The 22,898-nt window shown below is 37.4% G+C and overlaps 2 protein-coding genes across 4 annotated transcripts; both read right to left on the bottom strand.

Annotated features, from left to right (window-relative positions):
• Positions 1-135: 135 nt before the first annotated feature.
• LOC145597534 (ATP-dependent Clp protease proteolytic subunit 4, chloroplastic-like) lies at positions 136-5,864 on the bottom strand. 3 transcript variants are annotated; one of them, XM_081653725.1, is made up of 3 exons: positions 5,356-5,864; positions 1,863-2,361; positions 136-571 (listed from the first exon to the last, which is right to left on the bottom strand). In XM_081653725.1, the coding sequence occupies exons 1-2, from the start codon at positions 5,796-5,798 to the stop codon at positions 1,878-1,880; spliced, it is 927 nt and encodes a 308-aa protein (XP_081509851.1). In that variant the 5' UTR covers positions 5,799-5,864; the 3' UTR covers positions 136-571; positions 1,863-1,877. The 3 variants fall into 3 exon arrangements, with proteins under 3 accessions (XP_081509851.1, XP_081509849.1, XP_081509850.1); XM_081653723.1 differs by having other exon boundaries at positions 136-635; positions 5,356-5,863; XM_081653724.1 differs by having other exon boundaries at positions 136-583; positions 5,356-5,863.
• A 979-nt stretch (positions 5,865-6,843) lies between these two features.
• LOC145597834 (uncharacterized) lies at positions 6,844-10,842 on the bottom strand. Its single transcript, XM_081654082.1, has 2 exons — positions 10,597-10,842; positions 6,844-7,712 (listed from the first exon to the last, which is right to left on the bottom strand). The coding sequence occupies exons 1-2, from the start codon at positions 10,719-10,721 to the stop codon at positions 7,106-7,108; spliced, it is 732 nt and encodes a 243-aa protein (XP_081510208.1). The 5' UTR covers positions 10,722-10,842; the 3' UTR covers positions 6,844-7,105.
• Positions 10,843-22,898: the final 12,056 nt, after the last annotated feature.

Here is a 22,898-nt window from a genome sequence, read left to right as displayed (position 1 = left end):
AATATAAACATTTAAAACTTTAGATAGTATGAGTAAAATCAAACATACACTGAATTGACAATTATAAAATTATTAGTGCCCACTAGATTTAATCCTAAATTCCGCTCTACATATTTGTGAGATAAATCAAGTATCTCAAGTAAAGACAGTCAATTGCCAAGTCTTAATTGTCAGTTAAATAGCATTTCTTTGTAAATGCTTCAAACCTTGCAAATTTTTTTTTTTGAATGAAAATCTTGCAAATTTCATGAAATGAAAGTAAAACAGTTAACACTAGCATCCCTGGAGGCCTGGAGTATATTCAATAGGACACAACTAATTTGAATTCCCACCACGCTTTCGAAGTATGGCACCATCTCTAGCAATTATACATAATACTAGTATTTTGATTCATCAACTCCGTCAAAATAGACAAAATTCCATTCTAAGCAACTATGCACTAGCTGATGTATCGTGCAGCAACTCATCTCATAAGTCCAGAGTATGTTATAAACTTGTACAACTGAAGCTTCCTCAATCAACTAAAAAGCAGCATTATCACTTGCTATCCAATTTCTGCTGCAGTAGAGACCTGTGGAGTAAACTGCACTGAGATGAGAGTATGTCAAATCAAGCCTTCTTCATAAATGCCACACCTACAGGAAAAAAAAAAAAAAAAAAGGTTTGAAATGGTTATAACCAACAGAATGAAACAGAAAGAGAAATGGCTTCATTCTTTTCACCTAAAAAAACTCTACCTGAACTTATAAGAAATTATTGCTCTTATCCGGACTTATTTAGTTGTTAATTTAACTTGGGTAGTTTTTTACTTTTTTTTTTTATCTAAACTTATATGCCCTTACTTGAGCTAAACAGAAGTTATTTACTTGTAGAGTACCTGAATATGCAAGTTTTTCCTTAATTTTTTCTAGTTGAAAAGAAGAAAGCCGTAAGTAAGTTCCGCCATTTTTCTTCTTCCGTTTCAGTTATTGTTTGTTCATTTTGTCATCTACGAAGTATTATTTATTTAGCTATAAAGGAGTTTCCCTTCTTCTGGTTGCCGATCATTGCACCTAATGTGCTGCAATGATTGCCAGGAAGCGTACTACTTTCCCATCCCCATCCTCAGATTGGCAGCTTTCTAAATTTACATCTAAGTTAAGCTCATCACCTATATTATTCTAATTCACATGAGTGTACCTCTAAAAAGGGCAGAAAATTGAATCAGTATGGAAAAATCAAACTACTTTATGGGTGAACACTATGAGTATGCATCATTTCCCATTAGAATCTTTGCAGGCATAAAATGCATCCAAAGAGAAGTTTACTGATGTCTCAACTTTCTCAAAGTCTAACCATCATAATGTAACCTTCCAATGTCAAAAAACTGTCCCATACTTTACTTCAAGTCCAGCTAAAGTTAAGAAAGCACACTGAGCAGTTTTAATAAAATTGCATTTTGAATCTGAATACTGACCAAGAATTTCCGTGTCCGATAATGTTTGCTTATTATTCTTTTCTCAGATGTCCAGCTAAAGTTAAGAAAGCACACTGAGCAGTTCTAATAAAATTGCATTTTGAATCTGAATATTGACCATAAATGATAAATTTCCGTGTCCGATAATGTTTGCTTATTATTCTTTTCTAGGATGTCCAGAAGGGTTTGCATCGATTTTTACCCTTTTTTAGTGCGAATTCAAATCAATTAGAAATATACAGCAGAGAAGAGAGATCAACTAATATAGTACAACAAAAGGTAAAAAACCGTTCCATCAGTTTTGACCAGCTTCTTAGAATGCATGATTTATCATCCTACACAACAGGACAGAGATATATGATGATTATTTTATTCTTCAAAACAGAAAAGTATTAACTTATCATACCTGGAATGTCCCAAGCTAGTATATCTCATCATCAGGAATTTCTGGTGTCAAGAATTTTTTAGGATCTTTACTAATCTCCATATAGTTGAAATTGGATTTCACCTTTTCTGGAACAGGTTCAAGTGGAATAATGCTGTCTTTATCAACAACCCCGTCGATAAGCCCGTATTCAACTGCTTCAATAGGAGACATGTAACGATCCCTATCAATGTCTTTTTCTACTTGTTCAACAGGCCGCCCAGTGAACTCAGAAATAATTCTTGTAATATTATTCTTGTTATGCATAATTTCTCGGGCTTGAATTTCAACATCAATAGCTTGCCCACTAGCCCCTCCAAGAGGTTGATGAACCATTATTCTAGCATTGGGCATTGCAAGACGTTTCCCTTTGGCCCCAGCACCAAGAATAATTGAAGCTGTTGATGCAGCAATTCCAAGAGCAAGTGTTGACACATCAGCCCGCACAAGCCTCACAACATCAAAGATGGCCATCGTTGCACTGATAAATAAGACAAAAGCAAAGCCACGAGTAACTTCAATTGAAGGGGATCGGATAAGCTTGTCATCCAGCAGGAAATCACGTTTATATACAGCATTTCATTTCAGACGTTCAATGACACACAAGTTTTTGATAGATTTATGTTCATCATCATCAATCAACCCACAAGTAATTAACAATATTAACAACCAAGGCTGAAATTTCGTTCACTCATAAAACTAATAAGGAAATTCTTATTTCATTTTCTTACAGTATTTGGTTGACTTCAAAGATCAATAACAGCTGGTTTGTAGGAAAGCACACATAACAATACAAGTATATTATGTAATTTAACCAGAGTCTAGTATGTGGAGACCTTGTCTTTAAAGAACAAGCTTATATTTTTCCCTAACAGAATAAATGTAATATCACAACAAAGTTCAGAAATAATCATCATCATGATTTCTTCCATCAGCAAGCACAATCACATTTATTTGCTCACTACAAAAAAAAAGGATTACACTGTATCTTAAAATAGTCTTACAGTCATGCAGAGCTTCAAACTGCTGCTACAGTTCACAAGGAATAAACTTCTAATATATTACGGAGTAACTACCAATGAATCATAAAAATTTGTCAAAAATGTCGTATCAAAGCATGTCATTTCTTTAATTAGCACATTCATCATTGCCTTCACCAGCCAGAAAAGACCTATACTAGTAATAGAAATCATCCTTACCATCACAACTCACGAACCCCACCACATCATAATTTCAAAAATGCGAGTGAATTGACAGTATTGTAAGCAGCTGAGTATTCTACAATTATAAGGGATGGGAAGTTGGGGATTTCCATGGAAATTATTTGTTCCAACACACCAACACCAAGGTTAAAGATCTAACAACTACACATCAACCAAATGCTTTCGCTCAATCAATCTCCAAATTGCCCACCCAACATTGTTTAGCAAAATGCAATAACTATACTTTTCCTATACGTAATTATTGATTACACAGTAAGATGAAATTATTGATATAATCATCTATTTTTTATAAGGATCCATTGAAGACAATAGATAGAAAGACAGAGTTAATAAAGAGTTCTACACCTTCAGTTGTACTAGTAAAAGGTCACGTAAGACATAAACACAACTTTTTGGAATCAAATGACAAGGTCCTATGCCTGCAATGCTAAGGTAATGTCAACCAACGCTGACTTCTACTGCCAAACCAATACAGAAAAAGACTCTGCATAAAAGAGAGGGGGGGGGGGGGGGGGGGCACTTCACCAACAGCTCTTAATGCACTATTTTATCCATCTCTATAATCACCTAGAAGACTTGGTCAGTTATTCAAATTCCCTTGACTTCTTTTTAAAGCATGTATGAGTTAGATAACAATGACTTAAAGCCCTTCTTCTATACTAAGAGAAACCTTAGATTATGTAGCACAGACAATCATTGCCATGTTGTATTAGTTAGACTAGTGGATAAGTCGCCTCCTCTTTCCATATCACTAATGCCTTTCTCCCTTATCAATTTCCTTATCTACCTCAATATAGTACCAAAGATGAGGTCATAGTTAGCTTAGTTCCCTATACTATGTACAATACTCCAAGTTGATAACAATGTCATGATCACATCTTATTTCAGTTTTCTGATGCCTTATTAATGATTTCCTAAACCAACCGATACAATTGCGACAGCCTATCTTTATCTAGCACCTCAGCAACATTTTCTCCAAGGTGACAATAATGAGCAGAAATCTTCCACTTCAAAAGGCTGGATAAAAAGCTTTTTCATTTGTATGGGATAATCTAGTTAAATAAAACCTGCTTTACTTAGCAAAAATACCCTTACATTGAAAACTTCCAAAGACTCTTACAAAGCAACTTTAATTAGTTCCGTAGAAAACTAGGAGGACAGGATGTGAACAAGTTGATAAAAGGTCAAGACACGTGAAATAACTAGGCAAAACCAAGAAAGTGGTGTAACATTCTACTTGGTCTTCCTTCCATAGGTCTTAGCTAAGCTAGAAGAGAACCCTAAATCACACATGAAAACATGATTTGACATGGAAAATCTCCAGCAATATATCAGCTCCCAAAGACTGCCTCACACCAATTCACCATAAGGCGTAAAAAGTTACACTTATGGCATGATTGGATTGAGAGTGGTGTATTACTAGGGTAACGGAAGTAAAACTGAAGAAATGAAAGTAAATATAAGAAAGGATGCCGTGATTGCAAGAGGATTATCATATTATGTAGTGATGGTGTGGGGTGAGAGGTGAAGAAAAAGAAATTATTACCCTCACTTAGGAGTAATAGCTATACTAGGGGGAGGGTGAATAACTATTACCCTCATTATGAGGGTAATGACTCCTCCATCTCTCTCTTTTCCTCATGTCACTTCTACATTTTTTTTTTTCATTTGTAAACACCTTATCTCATACAACAACACCTCTAATCACTTATGTTTTTCCTAATTTGACTTGTATCACCCCTCAATTCAAAATCCCCAATCAAAGCATGACATTAAAAGAAATCGAAGTAATTTCTAAAATACGAGAAGAAAAAAAAAACCTAGTTCCACATCAACTTATAGTAAGACAGTCTCATACTACACTTACAATTCCTTTGAATAAGCAAGGGATCATCTCTCACATATTCCACACCTTAGACAAATTTACACATTTCCATTTATTAATCATTACCTTAGACAAATAAACAAAAGCATATTCAAACTGAGATTATCAAAGCAGCTAACACCCAATATACTCTCCCCAATATACTACTGCTTACCAAACGGCCACAACAACTCAATGAACAAAGTTCCAAAAACAAAACAAGAGTATGTCCAATTCTCCAATGTAATGTCAACAATAACTAAAGCAACAATTCAAGTGCAATTAACAGAAGTTAATCTTCTCCAATAGAAAACCCAACAAGCAACAATAAATTAATACCAAAATAATCACAAAAATTGTAACAAATAATTGAAAAAAATCATTATACCTAAGAGAACCACCAGGAGAATTGACGAAAAGGCGAATATCCTTAGTATGATCTTGAGCATCCAACAAAAGCAATTGACTAATAATAGAATCAGCAACAAAATCATCAATTTGACTACCCAGAAACACAATCCTCTCTTTCAAAAGCAACCCCATTACATCAGCTTCAGCACCTCTCATGGCGGTCTCCGGCGTCTGTTGGGCCGAACCCATGATGGGGCCCAGCCCAATATCATCAAGCCCAAGATTGAAGGGGTTGGAAGATAAAGAATTTAGGGTTGGTGGGTGTAATTGAAGGGATGAGTGGGTCCGAATTGAAGGAGAAGAAATGGGTTTGAAAAATGGGGTTTTGGAGAAAAAATGGCGGAATTTGGGGGAAGAAGAAGATGGGGTTTGAGGGAGGAAGTGAGGAGAGAGAGTGGAGGAGAGAGAAAGCGAAGCCATTGATTTTCTGAGGGATGAAGATGAAGATGAAGTGCAGTGGAGTGGAATTGATTGATGTTTGCTCAACTAAAGGAGAGAATCAAAGTGAGAAAATTTGGGTAAGGTTTAACGTTTATTACCTCTCAAAAAAAAAAGGATAAAATATTACTACCTCCGTCCCCTTTTGATAGTCCTTTATGGGCATTTTTCACGGGAATTAATAAAGACAAATAAGAATAGTACAAGTACATTGAAAAGGTAAATTAATATTGGGTATGCAAAAAAATAGAGAGAGAAAGTAATAAAAGTACATAGGAAAACAAAATTTACATGGGAAATTTAAATTTGCACAAATATTGTTGCAAATTGAAAGGAATTTTGGTAAAAAATTAATATTAATGGTTGTTGGAGAAAACAAATGGGTTAAATATTTTGGGACTAAAATTTGCCCATAAGGGACTATCAAAAGGGGACGGAGGGAGTATTTTACTTTTTTAGAAATTTTGCATTTTTTTTTTTTTTTTTGTAAGGTTAAATGGTACTAAATAATAAGAAAATCAATTATTACCCCTTTGTTTCATAATAATCGTAATAGTAGGGTTGACATAAATTTTAGACAAATTATAGGATGGGGAAATGAGAATTCTTTTAATATAAAGTATAGTTAATGGGGGATATATTTAATTGTTTATGGTCCTTGTCAAATAAGAAAGTGTTGCAATTATTATGAAACGGATGAAAAAAAAGTGTTGCGAATTTGCTATAATTATGAAATGATTGGAGTATCCAACAAAATTTTTCGAAGTAATTTGCAACAAATGAAACTTCAGTACCTAAAGTGCAACTTTTGATAAAGTTCAGTGCCTTATTTTGATATTAACTCGAAAGGAAAGAATTAATCTTGTTGGAAAAACAACGAAGATGATGCAAGTAATATATATGCTTCCTTTTGTGTTAAAAAAAACCTTTTTGGAAAAACAACGAACATAATGCAACAACTTGTTGGTTACAATACTTCAGTGTTTTTGGAAAGTTTAGTAAATCTGCATAAGTCTTACGCCATTCGTAGTCCAACAAAATCATAATCCTTGAATATCAGGAGGAATTCTTCACAGTATATCTCAGCCCATAGGCTTAGAAGTTGGAAGCATATTGCACTTAACCTTGATAACCGAGTAACTGAGAGCTACTTGAGACTTATAGATGACATCAAAACTAAGCTACATGACACTGGCTAACATTTTTTTAAATCAAACTACACTATTTCTCAACTGCCATATGAACATCATATAAAAGCAACTATATTGTTATCCTCCTCTTCTGACAACTCATTGTTCTTCATCTTCTTGTGTATCATCAGATGCAAGTAGATGGTTAAGTGCCACCTTGGTTTTCTTCGATTTTGGTGAGTTCTCTCGAACATCATCAGCTTCACCCTTTCTTTTCAGATTTTCTTCAGTAGTCTCCTTCAATTCACCCTCTTCACCCTTTACTTCCAATGGAGTGCCTGACTCCCCATCTTTAACATCTTTAACTTCAGCTGCAGTTGCCTCTTCACCAGCCTGAACCTCTGTTTGTTTTGCCTTCAAATGCTCTGACAGTAACGTACGAATTTCCTCGTTGCTTGCTAGGTCTAGGACGCTTTTCCCTGCTTTTGTCTTAGCGTTGAGATTGAAGCCTTTCTTTAGCAAGTACCTGGTTAGTTCTATATGAGAACCTTGAACAGCATAGTGCAGAGCAGTCATGCCCTTGCGATTGATAACCTTAACAGAAGCCCCTGCAGAAACAAGGGCTTTGACAACCTCTAAATGTCCCTTCTGGGCAGCAAAATGGATTGCAGCCATGTCATCCACAGCTGCAGCGCCAACATCTGCCTTGTGCTTGCAGAGAGAGCTAACAACGTTTGCATGGCCAGCCCAAGCTGCCAAGTGTAGTCTAATGTTCACAATCAAGTAAAGGATACAAAATACAGAATATCAATACAACTACAGCTCTGTTTGAATTATTTATTTCTATCAACCAAGGGAGCCTCTGTTCAGTTTAAATAAAATAAATTTCAGTAAAATCGAGTAAAGTAGATAAGGAAAAATCTTTTTAACTTTAACTTGTCTCGGTTGATTGCTAGGAAGCCACTAAAAATCCTCACACAGAAAGTGGGTTCTGGGTGTCATAAAGTTGAACGCTTTCAAGCAATTCTTTACAGAAGCTATATAATAAAGCAATAAATGAAACTCAACACAAAAGCAAAGGAGGCTAACAAGAGTAGCTTGAAATACATAAGCTCATAATGGAATAACCAAGTGTCCAAACAAAATTAAATTTACTACCTCCATCCAGATTTAGGTGGTACTTTACTAGTTTGCATTAATTAGGTACTGACAATTAGTTCAACAAATCAGAAAGGAATAAACCAAAGCAGAAAATCTTACTAATGAAATAACGTTCAGAAGCTAATTGCATGAGATTGAGAACATGCAAGCACGATGATCACAGTATAAAAGTTACAGCTTCTGTTCTAAGACTAGCAGCCTGAGCACTCTAGAAGTTTACAAGTTAGGACTTCTCGGCTTCGCTAAATTGGCTTTGCACAAGAAAATTATATAGTCTTCTTACGCAGTGAAATAGTTACAGTGAGCATAGCCAATTCCAGCACAACAGCCAAAAATCAACCAAAACACCTCTTCCACAAATACGGAAATACTTTAGTTAACAATGATTGAGCTGACTTCTGGAACATCAAGAACAATGACAACAACAGATAGCAGATCCACTAAAGGTTGATCAATGATTAAAAAAAAATATGCAGCTTGCCCTCCTCTAAATTGACCAATGATCTATCAATAAATATAGTCTTCCAAACCTAAATATTAAAAAACGGACCTATAACTGATGTCAATTCTCTTAGTTTTGATTAAACTGTGATTTGATAGAGCAACTTATCTATCCTATATCTCAACTGACCACAAGCACTTTCTAGTTAGATATATGGTTATGCTGGGAGAAAGGAGAGGAGAAGCTACTTCACTACTACTTTCCAACAGAACCTTGAACAGTTCAGTGGATGTACTGACTCAATTGCCTATGTCTAATTCTTAACTAGTCATTATGAATCTTGCATATTAGACAAAATCATGTACAAATTCAACAGTAAATCTCAAAGTTGAAAAAGTATCTGGCTAATTTCTGTTCCATTTGGAGTATCAAATGAATTTTATTTGTTCCTGTCATATTTTCTCTACTCCACCTCTTTACTTACCTCTTTGCTAGTAACCTAGATAGATACCTCACACCTTTCAGTATGTGGCTCACACAGAGAACATTTGATCCACCAAAATCAGAAATGTACCAACATGAGCCATGTTCTTAGGGAGATTTTCATCTATTATGCTGACACTTCCTATTGAAAAACTCAAGAGTCGTTGGGTTGCATCATTAGCACAGGTATGTACTTGTACTTTTTTAAGAAACTAAGTCAACTCAATGCACAAATAGGTCAATGAAACATAGCAAAAAACTAGAAAATATTAAAGACCAAATACTCAACCAGCCATAAAATTTCAAGTTCCAGCAAGATTTGTAGAAGCTCAATCTAAAATTAAAGATAGTCATTTCTTTTGTTGGTCACTAAGACACAAAACACTATTATTCCTCAAAAAAAAAAAAAAAAAAAAAAAAAAAGACACAAAACACTATTAAATGCTTATTTAACCGATTCAAGACAGAAAAATTTCATTACCTCCAAACTTAATCTCAAAATCACATGCATGCTGTAAACTTCACTGAGATTAACATATAGGTGAAGTGTCTTGAAGGACATAGCATATGAAGTCCTAGCATTATATCTATATGGCTATCTATTGGCCAAAACTGGATGATCAGGCCGATTCTCATCTCTTCTTCCTCTCACTCTCCTTTCACTAATCTGAATTTGAGTCATCAGAGCCTTTTCTGGCTCAATGTAACATAGTTTGATTATCTAAGGGCGTGGAGAAGAATTATGGTGTAATTCTGTACTACGCCTGACTCAAACGCCACTTGAGATTAATGCATGGATAACTACATAGAGCAGTTGCTCACCAATACAAGTATTGAAAATTTCCACAATAAAATTAGGGACTCTCTATGATCAAAATTATTACCCCTTGATCCTTATCACTCTAATACTACCATACTGTCAAATTATGAAATAAGGAAACGGAAGCAATGAATCAATACTGAAAAATTAACACAGAACCAGCAATGCTACCAATCTACCATAATGTCATAAGATAAACGGCACAGAAATCGATAACATCACAAGAAGAAAATGAAAAAGAGAAGCTTATGGCATATCATATGCTTTACAAATAACTGCATACACAAAGAATAACACCTAAATCACATTCACAAGAAAACCCAAGTTTCTATTACTTCCATTTCACATGCTCTTGGCTCTTCAAATTTTCAATGTGGGATGTTTAGAACTTACTGACCTAAATAGTTCATCATTCCATTACTCATGTAACAAATGCACAACCCCAACTAAATAGTACCACTAGTAGACTAGCAAAAACCTAATTTGAAAACTGGGTATTCCAGGCAGAACAAAGAGATTATCAATAAATAACTAAAGACAAATTCTTTGATAATTTCATCAAAAAAAATTCAAAACCCACTTCAGAAACATCAAAATAGCCAAAAATAAACAAATTCGATCAACACCCATCAAATAAAATGAAATTCTGAAACTCAATCAAAGCAAAAAAAATTCAATTGCAATACGTATTAATACCAATAATTGAATAAATTGCTATAAATTGAAAGAGAAAGAGGAGGATACGGGGTTCTGGAATGCTTATCTCTGGAATTGATAGCTAAAGGGTTAGAACTGATAATCAACTCAACAGCAGTGACATCTCCATTTCTTGCAGCAGTATGAATATCATCATCTCTGTTGTTCCCCATTTCTTCTTGCTGTTGTTCTGCAACTTCTGCTTCGAAATTCAAATACCCAATGCAGAAATTGGGTGGGGCGTATTCTACTGTTATCGGGTTTTCAGGATTTTTTTTTTTTTGTAATCGGTTTTGGACTTTTGGGTATGGAGTTTGTTTGTTTAGAGGTTCCAAATCATCAATTTGTTAAAATGGTCATCCCCACACAATCACACCTAGACTCGGGTCGATCCCGACTCGAACATTTGGTTATAACAAATTAAATCGAACTCGGACTAGATCCGGTTCGATAAGAGTATTTAGTTAAGAGTTCTTCTTTGAATTACAAGAGTTGTTTGCTTTTTAAAAAGTTATTTGGGTTATTTGGTAAAGAGCTTTTTAAAAGAGTTTTTTTTTAGTACAAATTCTAAAAGCTCGGAAAGAGTAATGTATAACAACTATTTCCTTAACACTCAAAAAACTTATTATTATGATTGGCGAGTCAAAAAAGCTAATGCAAACAACTACCAGCTAACACTCCCTTAAAACAACTAGCAACTACTTGATAATTGCCAAATAGCTAACACTTCCTTAAAACAACTAGCAACTACTTGATAATTGGCTAATTGCCAAATAGGGTCAATGTTAAATCTGAATCTAACATGTACATTTGATTTAATAACACTATCCGTCTCACATACAATATAAAGTCAATTTAAAATCAACAGCATCATAATTCACCTAACAAATTACTTGACTTATGATAGGGTAAATTCAAATTGACTTGACCGAACCTAAAATTGAGTAAGATTAAAATTAATGCTCGCTCCATGGTAATATTGGCAATATATATCTTTAACTATAGAGTTCTTGAACCCTTTCAAGAATCTTGAAAGCCACCACCAGAGCCAAAGAGGACTAGTAATCTATGCTTCGTTAACTAAATTTAATTATTGTCAAAAAAAAAAAAAAAAAAAAAAAAAAACTAAATTTAATTAATCTCTCAAAATTTTTTGTTAAAAATCATTTAATTGGAAGTCGTCTATAATTAATATAGATTTGTATATTTTCTTAACTAGCTAGCTCAAAAAGTTGGCACTTCCTCCATTTGATCATATTAGATTTTAACACATATATTTGAAAATTTATAGATATCAACCAACTTAAAAAACTAATAAATTACACAACACCTACTAAATGATGTAGCCAGTCAATTATATAATGAACTTATCGTCAAACAACTCCAAAACCTCAAGTTGTTTGTTCTTTTTTAAACAACACATGTCAAAGAAAACAAAAAGGAGGACGTAATTTTATACTCAACTTGTAATTGTTTAGTGCTCCCTCCATCTTTTTATTAATGTTCACTTTCTCTTTATTATGTGAGTAATAAATAATAGAAAAGAGACATTAATAAAGAGACGGAGAGAGTACATGTTTATTCGAAGCATAATTTAATTTTAATAAATAAGAAAATCAAAGGAGCAGTTATTTTGACATTAGCAACACGTAAGGAATAATAGAGGGGAAGTGGACTAACCGTAAAATATAAATAAATAAATTTGTATAGTTGCATGGATTCCATCTCCATGAAAACCATGCACTAAAAAGTCTTAAGTCTTTGTTATTGACTTTAATTTTCGAAGTAGAAATTTGTATGACAAGCTTTTAATTAATGTGTGAAACCTAAGTAAGCCCGTACTTTAATTGCCTTTGGCTTTTTATGTTGTGCATGTCATCCACTCGTCCTACGTACGTTAAGTTCTTTTTACTAATTTGTCTTTAAAGACATTAATTAGGGAACTAATGATTTTTCACATATGATTGAATCATATTGTGATTGAATCATATACGTTAAGGTCTTTTAATTTTGGTAGTGGTTGAAGGACTTGTAATGTGACAGGATATACAATACTTTACTTTTTACATCATAATCAATACGTACACAATTATAACAAAATTTAGACCCTTTTTCGTAATGATACAAATTGAATTAAAATAACTGTAATATATATAAACTCACAAAAGTACTTCACTACATGATTATTATAGTTTGTATTGTTGTTAAAGATAAACGAACAAGTAAAGAGTGATAATATGATAATAACATAACAATATAACATATAGCCACATAACATAACATATAGCCACATAAGTATACAGTTTTAAAAATACATAATGGAGATCAAGATAGAATAATCTAACTATCGAGCTATATAATTCCTCGCATGTTATTTCAAACTAACTATACCAATCAAAGTTTAAGAGGGACATGGGACTAAAGATAAGGAAAATCTTTAACGACTATCATAAATTCTACTAGTCTGATCTATTCAATCCTATTAGTTCAAATTCAAACTTAAAACCTCCCGATTACAAGATAGAATGTCTATCGCTAAACTGATTTACCTTATTATTAAGCTAGCTTAGGACCTATTCCATATATGATTTTGGCTTGAATGCAAGTCATACAACTACAAACGTTGAAAACATATTATAATTTTTATATTGATAAAAGTGTTATTTTACAATAAAACATATGGTCAACTAGTCAAGACTAAAGAACCATTACAAAACTAAAGTTGCTGCCGGCCAAGTTGAAAACTTAAGACAAGGTCCAAGCTCATAACAAATTTAAACTAGCTAGCATGTACTTCGTATTATATAGTTGCCTTCTCGCTAATAAATATAAGCAAAATATACAAAATGCTGATTAATTTATTATTAAGATGACGAAGATTTGTCATTATATTGTTACTAATGTGTTCATAATATTTTAATTATAATAGTCAAAATCATAGCAGTTATAATGTTTTTGTCATCTTTAATTTGTAATTATATATTACGCTAATATACTCTCTAATGTCATCTTACACGTATAATCTGAGTTGAATGACAATTTCATCACATCAAGTAGTATCATTATTATAATTATATATTTATTTATTAGGGGATTATGGGCTCATCACCACTTACTATGACATACGTAGTAGTAGTTGGCATCATTTTTGTACGTACCCGTCACTTGGGTATATACTTGTATAAAATAAAGTACGGAGTATATAGTATATATACTCCATTATAAAAGTAAACTTTTAATATTGTATATATATATTTTTTGAACGGAATATTATATACAAGTATCATTTAGAATAGGATCATTTGATCTAATTTTGGATTGCGGTTTGGAAATTATTAGAAATGTTTAACCACGATTTGGAATTGGATCATTTGGTCTGATTTTGGATTGTGGTGCAAAAATATTCTCCCTTTATCCATAAATACCATAAAACGCTGCATACAACATAACTTAAATCATCAAAAGAAAAAAAAAATCGTCATTAAGATCGAACTTCAATGTGTATTATAGATCACTCTTTCCTAAAACAATAAAACATGTACAAGTAAAATGCTATAACATTAATGTAAATTAAAGAATGAAAAAAGTCAAGCTCTTTTGGTATATGGAATTGCTTATGGTTTACTTCAATGTTGATACTAATACATGAAAAAGAGATGTAAAGATGCATATAGTTGACACTTGGGAAGAAACAAAGTTAACCACCCACCATGTGTAAATTGGATCTCGAAGTTATTAACTTGTGAACCAAGTTCACAGCCTTTTTTTTCTTCTTTGTTTAGTTTCTTCCTTATTCAATACTTCATCAATATTATTCAATGTTGAGAGAAGGTATGATCGATCGATCTAATATATAGCATGTTGCCTAAGTAAAGTTACAACTGTTCCGGGAGTGCTCCGGTACAGATAATCTTCGTGGGTTGGTAAAGGTTTACCGTCCAATTACGCACCTGCACAGTCAACACAGATAAGCTAACCCGGGGGTTATCCGGGAATAACCTCTCCGATGCTAAAGTCAGCAATCCGACAAGAAGAAAGAGTGAAGAGAGAGAAAGTGTTTTAGATATGTAGAGAGAGAGAGAAAAAAAAAAAAAAGATCGTCCCTTTAAGTGAACATTTGCTTGGGTATATATAGGGAAACAACCAAGCTGGTGCCACCTATAACGATAGGTGGCAAACCGACCTCGTAGGCAGCAGGTGCCTACGTGGCCTCAAGCAGCTCTCCACGTGGCCGTTTAGAAAGGCCGTTATGGATATTTGAGCTTTCTTACTAATCAGTTTTTTAGCGGTATTAGAAGACATTACCGGCTAATTTGTTTTACTACCGGTATCATCCCGTACAACTAGCCCCCCAAGTGAGGACGGTGGTGAAACCGGCGTGCTCACTTGTAATTATGAGAGGGAGTTAAGTAGGGAAAGTATGAACTGAGATTTAAAAATCTCCGATTTGGCCCCCATGTGATCAAAGTACCGATAGTGCTTTGGTCACTTAAAAATTAACTGAGATTTAAAAATCTCCGATTTGACCCCAAGTGAGCAAAGTACCAATAGTGCTTTGGTCACTAAAAATTAACTGAGATTTAAAAATCTCCGATTTTCCCCCCAAGTGAGCAAAGTACCGATAGTCCTTTGGTCACTAAAAATAAACTGAGATTTAAAAATCTCCGATTTGCCCCCCAAGTGATCAAAGTACCGATAGTGCTTTTAGGCATTAATTCTCGATGAAAAATTTAAATAATCCAAAATTGGCTTGGGCGGGAAAACTTAAAAAATGAGGGGGGCACGTGTCATTCATCCTGCGCTTTAGTTTACGAAAAGGCGTTTTTCCCCAGCCATTGGATTGCATGCACAAACTGTCACTTCAACTGCCACTGTTCATGGGGGTATTTAAGCCTCGAAAATGAGCAATTTTCCTCATTTGCTCTTTATTTCCAAAAAATTTCTTCGAAGTATTTTTCCGCGAACACAATTAGGGTTTCGTCGATCAATTTGCATCATCAAGAGGGGAATAATTTCAATTGCTTGCTTGAAGATATAACTTTCTCGACTTTCTCACTTCAGTGTTTCTGTCAGTTCTGTTCTGCGAAGTTCAATCGGTTCAACGAGGTAAAAAGCCCTAACTTTTCGTTTATTTTGGTAATTTAGAGTGTCAATTGCCTGTTTCGCCTTAGTGTTGTGTCTGTGGTTGTGGTTATGGTTGTGGTTGTTAAGTTTATGCCTGAATTTGCTCAAAACTCGACTTCGGGTAAGGCCGGCGAGGCTGACCCGTTTGCACCCTTGTCCCCAGCTCCAGTGAAAGAAGTTGAAAACTCTTATCAGCCTACCTGGTCTAATATTTTAGAAGATGTTGAGATCATCTCAGTCTCCCCGATAAGCATTTGTCCTCAGTTGGAGTCTACTTTCGAGATTATTCAATACGGATCAAACTTAGGCAAGATAGGTCGTAAAACAACTGCGATGCCGAGAACCAAAAGGACTAGTTACCAACCTGGGGAAGGTGAAACCTCTGAACGCCGTGCAGGTAAAGAACCTGTGGTTGAGGAAACCTCTGATGTCGGTGAGGAGCATGTACAGTCTGTAGAGAGGTCTTTGGAAGATATGGATGAGGAGAGTGTAGGCAATAGTCAAGATGAGGGTGTAGGTGGGAGTGGAGGTGAGGAATCTGATGAAGCCGGTAGTGGGGATGGCAGTCAGGATACTGAGGTGAGTGAGCAGGGAGTAAGAGTGAGGGAGGGTAAGGCTGCTGAGAGAAGTGACGCCGTTTTAAAAGAGGAAAGTGTTGATGAAGGGTATGACTCTGAGAATGACGACCCAAAGTACCGAGAACCCCTTGAATTAAAGCCCGAGTACAAAGTTGTGTCAACGAAAGTTGACCCTGAATGGCTCCAGAAAGCTATCGATAAAGAGTACTGCCGCATTGGTGCCCACTTTTTCAACCTTCCTGACGGCTATGATCTAAAATTGCCTAAAGAGGATCAGACTGCTCTTGACTGCCCTGATGGCCATATTGTAGTGTATGCGAAGCATCTCGAATACGGTTTACGGTTTCCACTGCACCCTTTTATCGAGAAAATTTTCAGAGCATGGAATGTGTGTGTGGCGCAGTTAACACCCATAGCTATTCGCAACCTTATCTCATTGGTGTGGGTCATGATATTCGTGGATTTCCCTCTCACACTAAACCTGTTTCGTACTCTTAACTGGCTAAAAAGAGATAGTCAGTCACCGGGGTACTGGTCGTTGTTCACGGCCCCGGGTAAATGTACAGTGTGGCCGAAATTGACCAGTTGTAAGGGCTGGATGGAGAATTTCTACTTTCTTAGCGTTCCTGAGGACTATAGAGTTCGCAGATGTTTCTATCCCCCCCATAGTATGTTTGATACCATTAGGCGTAGAAGATTAGGTGAGATAGAGAAGTATGCTTGTAAGTTTTTTTATTGTACATACGTAAAGGCTGGTAGTAAGAACAAAGCAGTACCGGGGGTGTGGCTACCCAACTGTAATTATATCTTGGGTAACGCCCCTTTGTCTCATGTCGGTCTCTGCTGGACTGACGAATTTGGTACGGTTCTACTCCAATTAACAGCTTTGTTCATTCTTCACTTTTTTTTTATTGTTAACTATGGATTGAAATATTTGGTATGCCCAGAATCAGTTATTTTAAAATAGGTGACTACCGGTATTGTAACATTCAGAGTACTTAACATTCATCATTCTCGTTACCTGTATTTATTCTTTGCGCGTCTGTTGCGTTGCAGGTATTAGCAAGTTAGATTTTGCCAATTTGGGTTTACATCCTGACGGTAGGGTGATATTTCAGTGCCCTCCAAACCCAAAACACGGTTACGATACATTACCTGTATACTGCACGCGTGCTCTTAAAGGGAAGAAAAGAAGACGACAAGACATGACTTCCAACGAGCAATGTAGGACCAGAATTCCTCGCACTCTTCCGGTCAGAAGAGGCGGAGCAAATTCTCAGAAAAGATCTAGCGACCTCTCAAGCCGTGACCAGAACAAAAAGCAAAAACAAGATGAAGCTGCTAAAAATCAGCAGAAGCCGTCAGAGGCCTTCAAGGATTTGAACGTTTTGAATTTGGAGGACGACGCTCCTACCGGTACCAGAAGATTGAATATTACTCTGCGCAAGCCTACTGAGGCAAGTGTTGCTGCTGCGGAGAAGGTTGTTACGACTGATAAGCAGGTACCGGCAGAAGAATCTTCTCTGAGGGACCGACAAAATCGGTTGTCGGGCAGGTCTGCTAGCAGCAAGAATGCCTTCATACCTGTGATGACAGGGGACTATATCGAGGTTCCCCATGTGAAGGTTTCTACCGAGGTTGCTGAGGAGTTCTTGGTTCCCAGCGGCGGCGCTGGCGAGCCGTGGCATCCGCGCATCAACGTGAATCGGGGAGAGTCTGTTATCTGCGACGATCCCAAAACCGGAGGCAGCATGGGATGGAGAATGCTGAAAGATTTAGCCACGCCGGCAGACCGACCCGTTGACAAGCTGATAGCTCCTTGTGGTCAGATGATGAATGATATGCTCCGGGTAAGACAAAACTTCTCTTTTTTTTTTTTTGCGTTACTATTTTATTATGTGTATTTGTTATTTACCTGTTCTTCTTTTTCTCTTTTTTTTATGTAGACTGTCAATTCGGCGGTCGAGGTGGTACATATGTACCGTTATTACCAGCGCTGTCATGATAAGGCCGAAACAAAATTCAAAAAATGTGATGACGCCCGACAAGCTGCTATTAACGAGAAGGAGAAACTGAAGGCCAATATCAAGACTATGGAGAACATGGTTGTTCTAAACACAAAGCTGGCCAATCAGGAATCTATGCAGAAAAGGATCACCAGCCTCGAGCAGGAGCTGAAAGCAGAGAAGGAGGCTAAAGCAAAGTTGGAGGGAGCTTTGAAAAAAGCTGAGGAGGAGAAGCCCGGTATCAGGCGCCGAGCAGTCAATCGGTTCCTGCAGTCCGACCACTACCGGAATTTGCTGGTGGACCGATACACTGGTGGGTGGGTAGCCGCTCACCGTTGTGTCTGCAAGGCCGAGAACTGGGATGCGGAGAAATGGCAGGCAGCTGAGGCTGCTTACAGTGATGACATGCATCTCTCTCCTACCAGCTACGAAGGAGATTACTTTGACAACCCCCCTCCAATCGAAGTGCTGAAGAATCTGGATCCACGTGATTTGCCGGAAGAGGAGTTTGCTGATGCCCTTATTGCTAGTCCTGTCAAAGAGGACAAAGCTGTCGGTACTTCTGGACCAGCCCCCAAAAGGAGCCCGAATCGAAGAAAGATTAATGGGGCGAGCAGTCATCACCGGAATCATGCGGGTCCTCCTTGTCTGTAATTTCTAAGGCTCATTGTTGAGCAACTTATGTTTGTTTTTGTTTAAGACAATTTTTACAAACTTGTATTTTGGCCGATCTGACCCTTGTCTTTTTTAGGTGATGGATGTCGATTTCATATGTGTATGCTATGGCAATTTTTACTTTCTGTTGACTTAATCACTTATCTGCAATATTTGAACTTGGCAACCTGTATATTTTATTTGCGCAGAGCTAAACGGTTTCTCCGTTGTACCTGCATTCCGAATGATTTTGCCGTTAATTTTGTTTGAAAGAAATTTACACGTTTTCTTTACTATATTCATTCTAATGCCGTGAATGCACTTGTATTTCAACACTATTATGCTCGTCTGTGATTTCTATAACTGTATTATAACTGTATTGTAATTGTATTATAATTGCATATTCGTTTGCTTATTTGTACGCAAAATTTTATAGCGCTTTGCTACTTAAACTATTTCTAGTTCTAACAAATTATCAGCTTTTTTGTTTTTTCGATTCCAATTTTTTTTTATTCCAACACATTGGCACCTTAGGCATATGCCCCCGAATTCCGCAATTAATTTCCTTAGAAATTGATTTCGGAATTCCTTATCATTCCGGTATTGCCGGTATTTTCTTGTATATGCAGCCTTTAGCAGGCCAAGTATTTGACAGTGGATCAGACCGTCAATTTCAACTTGCCTTGAGGCGCAATAGTTATCCAACCTTCCTCCTTGCTTGAATGAAAGAGACAGCTAGCTAGGCTGTTTATCAGATCATATCGAAAGCAGGGGATGGCTCCATATGTTATTCTGCATGCATTTCTTATTAACGGCCTTGGCCAAAATTGTTTAAACAAATTACAGCCATAGAGTTTGCCTATAACATAGGAAACAACTAAGAACGCTGAACCATGACTACATGTCAGCCATAGTATTTCTTGAGGACGCTTGTATTCCAAAAATTTTTTAACGGTACTCCTTCTAGAGTCATCAACCGATACGATCCTTGGCAGACTGTTTCGTACACCTGGTAGGGGCCTTCCCAGTTTGCGGTTAGCTTACCATCTGCATTTCCTTTACCCGTAGCGGCTGGCCTACGAAGGACCAAGTCCCCCTCTTCCAGAGGCCGATAATTGACTATCTTGTTATATGCTTGACTCATACGATTTTTATATGCCGCTGATCTGATGGCAGCCGTAAGCCGCGTTTCGGGTAAGAAGTCTAATTGCTGTCTTAGGAGCAAGTCATTCTGATCCTCGCAGAAATGCTGCACACGAAATGTAGGGAGTCCTACTTCAGCCGGAATAACGGCTTCTGAGCCGAAAGCAAGGTTGTATGGTGATTCCCCAGTAGTTTCCATTGTTGTTGTTCTATTCGCCCATAGTATTTCCGGGATTAGATATGCCCACAAGCCCTTCGCATCTTCTACCTTCTTTTTCAGTGCCGTTAGTATCTGCTTATTTGCGGCTTCCGCCTGGCCATTTGACTGGGGATGACAGACTGCCGCGTATGCGAATTTTACTTTGTATATGCTGAGGAAGTTCTTAACTGGGTTGCAATCAAATTGGGAGCCGTGATTAAACACCATTGCTACCGGTAGGCCAAATCGGGTGAATATACTCTTCCAAATAAATTTCTTGACTTCGCCCGCTGTTATTTTTGCTACCGGTTCCGCTTCTATCCACTTGGTGAAGTAGTCAATCCCTACTATCAGGAATTTTCTGCTCCCAGTCGCTGACGTAAAAGGCCCAACAATGTCCATTCCCCATTGTGCAAACGGTATCGGATTTAGAATTGGTGTCAAGTCGTTTGGCGGTTGGTTTATTGCCGGCCCAAATTTTTGACATTTATCGCACTTTTTCGCATACGCTAGAGTATCCGCATTCATTGTTGGCCAGTAATACCCTCTTTTCATTGCTTCTAAGGACATTGATCGGCCTCCGGCATGATTTCCACAATCCCCTTCGTGGATTTCTTCTATCAGCGTAGCTGATTCATATGCTGATATGCACCTTCGCAATGGTAGCGAGAACCCTCTTTATACAGCATTCCCTTGAACATGACAAACCAGATACTATCCTTCTTTACTTTCCGAGCTTCTGTTTTATCCACTGGTAAGACGTTATGCACTTTGTAGGCCAACACGCCATCATACCATTCTTGGCCGTTAATCACGCAATTCACCTCCTTCGGAACGTTGTCAGTGTCAATGCTTTTTCGTTCCAGAAGCTCTACCATCACAGTGCGTTTCAGGTCATTGAAGCTTGAACTAGCCAGTTTTGCCAAGGCGTCTGCCTGTGTGTTTTTCGCTCTCGGCACCAATTGTATTTCAAACGTTTCCAAGTTGGCCGTTATTGCTTTCAACTTGGCCAAGTAGGCCATCATTGTTTGTTCCTTGGCCTCATAGGTACCGTCAAACTGACTTGCTACCAATTGTGAGTCAGTCGTGAGTTCTATCCGATTTGCCTCGGCCGCAACGCATAACTGTACTCCCGCAAGTGCTGCCTCATACTCAGCTTCATTATTTGAGGCTTTGAACTTGAATTTGATAGCATATTCGAATATGTCCCCTTGCAGTGATATCATGACGATACCGGCTCCGGAGCCCGTTGATGCTGAGGAGCCGTCTACAGAGACCTTCCACACTCCATTGACCTCTTCTTCTACGGTGTAGGACGTTTCCACAATGAAGTCAGATAATGCCTGAGCCTTTATCGATACCCGTGGCTTGTAAATGATAACGTACTCCGACAACTCTACCGCCCATTTGAGCAATCTTCCTGACGTCTCCATTTTCTGCAGAGACTTCTCTAATGGCTGATTTGTCAGTACTTCAATGGTATGTTCATCAAAGTATGGCCGAAGTTTCCTTGCGGCTATAACCACTGCATATGCAATTTTCTCTATCAGTGGGTATCGTCTCTCTGCCGCGTTCAGAACATGACTCACAAAATAGATTGGCATTTGCGCTTTCTTTCGTTCCACTATCAGCACCGCTGCAACCGTCTTTGGAGATGCCGAGATGTATAACTGCAGGCTTTCTCCTTGTTCCGGCCGTGCTATGGTCGGAAGGGACCTTAGATGGTTTTTGACCACCTCCAACGCCTTTGCCTGCTCTTCCCCCCAAACGAAGGTTTTATTTTGCCGGAGGACTACAAAGAATGGTAAGGCTTTATCAGCCGATTTGCTAATAAACCTCGTCAGCGCTGCCATACGTCCGGTAAGCTTCTGTATGTCCTTTATTGACTTCGGTTGCGGTAGGCTAAGTATAGCTTCTATTTTGTCAGGATTTGCATCTATCCCCCGTTCACTAACCATAAACCCCAAGAATTTCCCTGAACGAACTCCAAAGACGTATTTTTCCGGATTGAGCTTCATCCGGTATTGACGCAAAGTTTCAAATGTCTCCCTTAAATCTGCAACGTGATCAGTGGCTAGCCGGCTTTTTACGATGGAGTCGTCAACATATACTTCTACGTTTCTTCCTTTCTGATTTGCAAAGATTTTGTCTACCAGTTTCTGATATGTTGCCCCGGCGTTTCGTAACCCAAATGGCATTGCCTTGTAACAAAATACTCCGGCATCAGTAATAAACGCCGCTTTCGTTCTATCTGGTGCATACAGGCTGACTTGATGATATCCCGAGAAGGCGTCCATAAAGCCAAGCAGAGCATGGCCGGAAGTGGAGTCTACCAGCCTATCTATTCGAGGCAGAGGATAGCAATCCTTTGGGCAGGCTTTATTCAGGTCTGTAAAATCCACGCACATCCTCCATTTTCCTGACGGCTTCCTCACCATGACTACATTTGCTAACCATTCAGGGTACGTGCAAGGCTCAATAAACCCCGCCGCTAGCAATTTGTTTACTTCTGCTTGTATTGCTTCTATCTTTTCTGTCGAGAAGTTACGTTTGTTCTGCCTAACCGGCCTGGCATTTCTATCCACATTCAGCTTATGTACTATAACATCTGGGTGAATCCCGGGCATTTCATCTGCCGAGAAAGCA

The sequence above is a fragment of the Chenopodium album genome, chromosome 20 (genome assembly GCF_948465745.1).
Source record: "Chenopodium album chromosome 20, dcCheAlbu1.1, whole genome shotgun sequence".
NCBI classification, from domain to species: Eukaryota; Viridiplantae; Streptophyta; class Magnoliopsida; order Caryophyllales; family Amaranthaceae; genus Chenopodium; species Chenopodium album.
Note: the sequence above shows the minus strand (reverse complement) of the source record. Positions and strands in the feature narration are given on the sequence as shown.

Excerpts from the sequence above, each read along its gene's own strand:
- LOC145597534 (XM_081653725.1), bottom strand. The coding sequence starts at position 5,798 with ATGGCTTCGCTTTCTCTCTCCTCCACTCTCTCTCCTCACTTCCTCCCT. Across the intron at positions 2,362-5,355 it reads TCTCCTGGTGGTTCTCTTAG|TGCAACGATGGCCATCTTTG; the intron begins GTATAATGATTT and ends CTTATTTATCAG.
- LOC145597834 (XM_081654082.1), bottom strand. The coding sequence starts at position 10,721 with ATGGGGAACAACAGAGATGATGATATTCATACTGCTGCAAGAAATGGA. Across the intron at positions 7,713-10,596 it reads GATAAGCATTCCAGAACCCC|ACTACACTTGGCAGCTTGGG; the intron begins GTATCCTCCTCT and ends TGTGAACATTAG.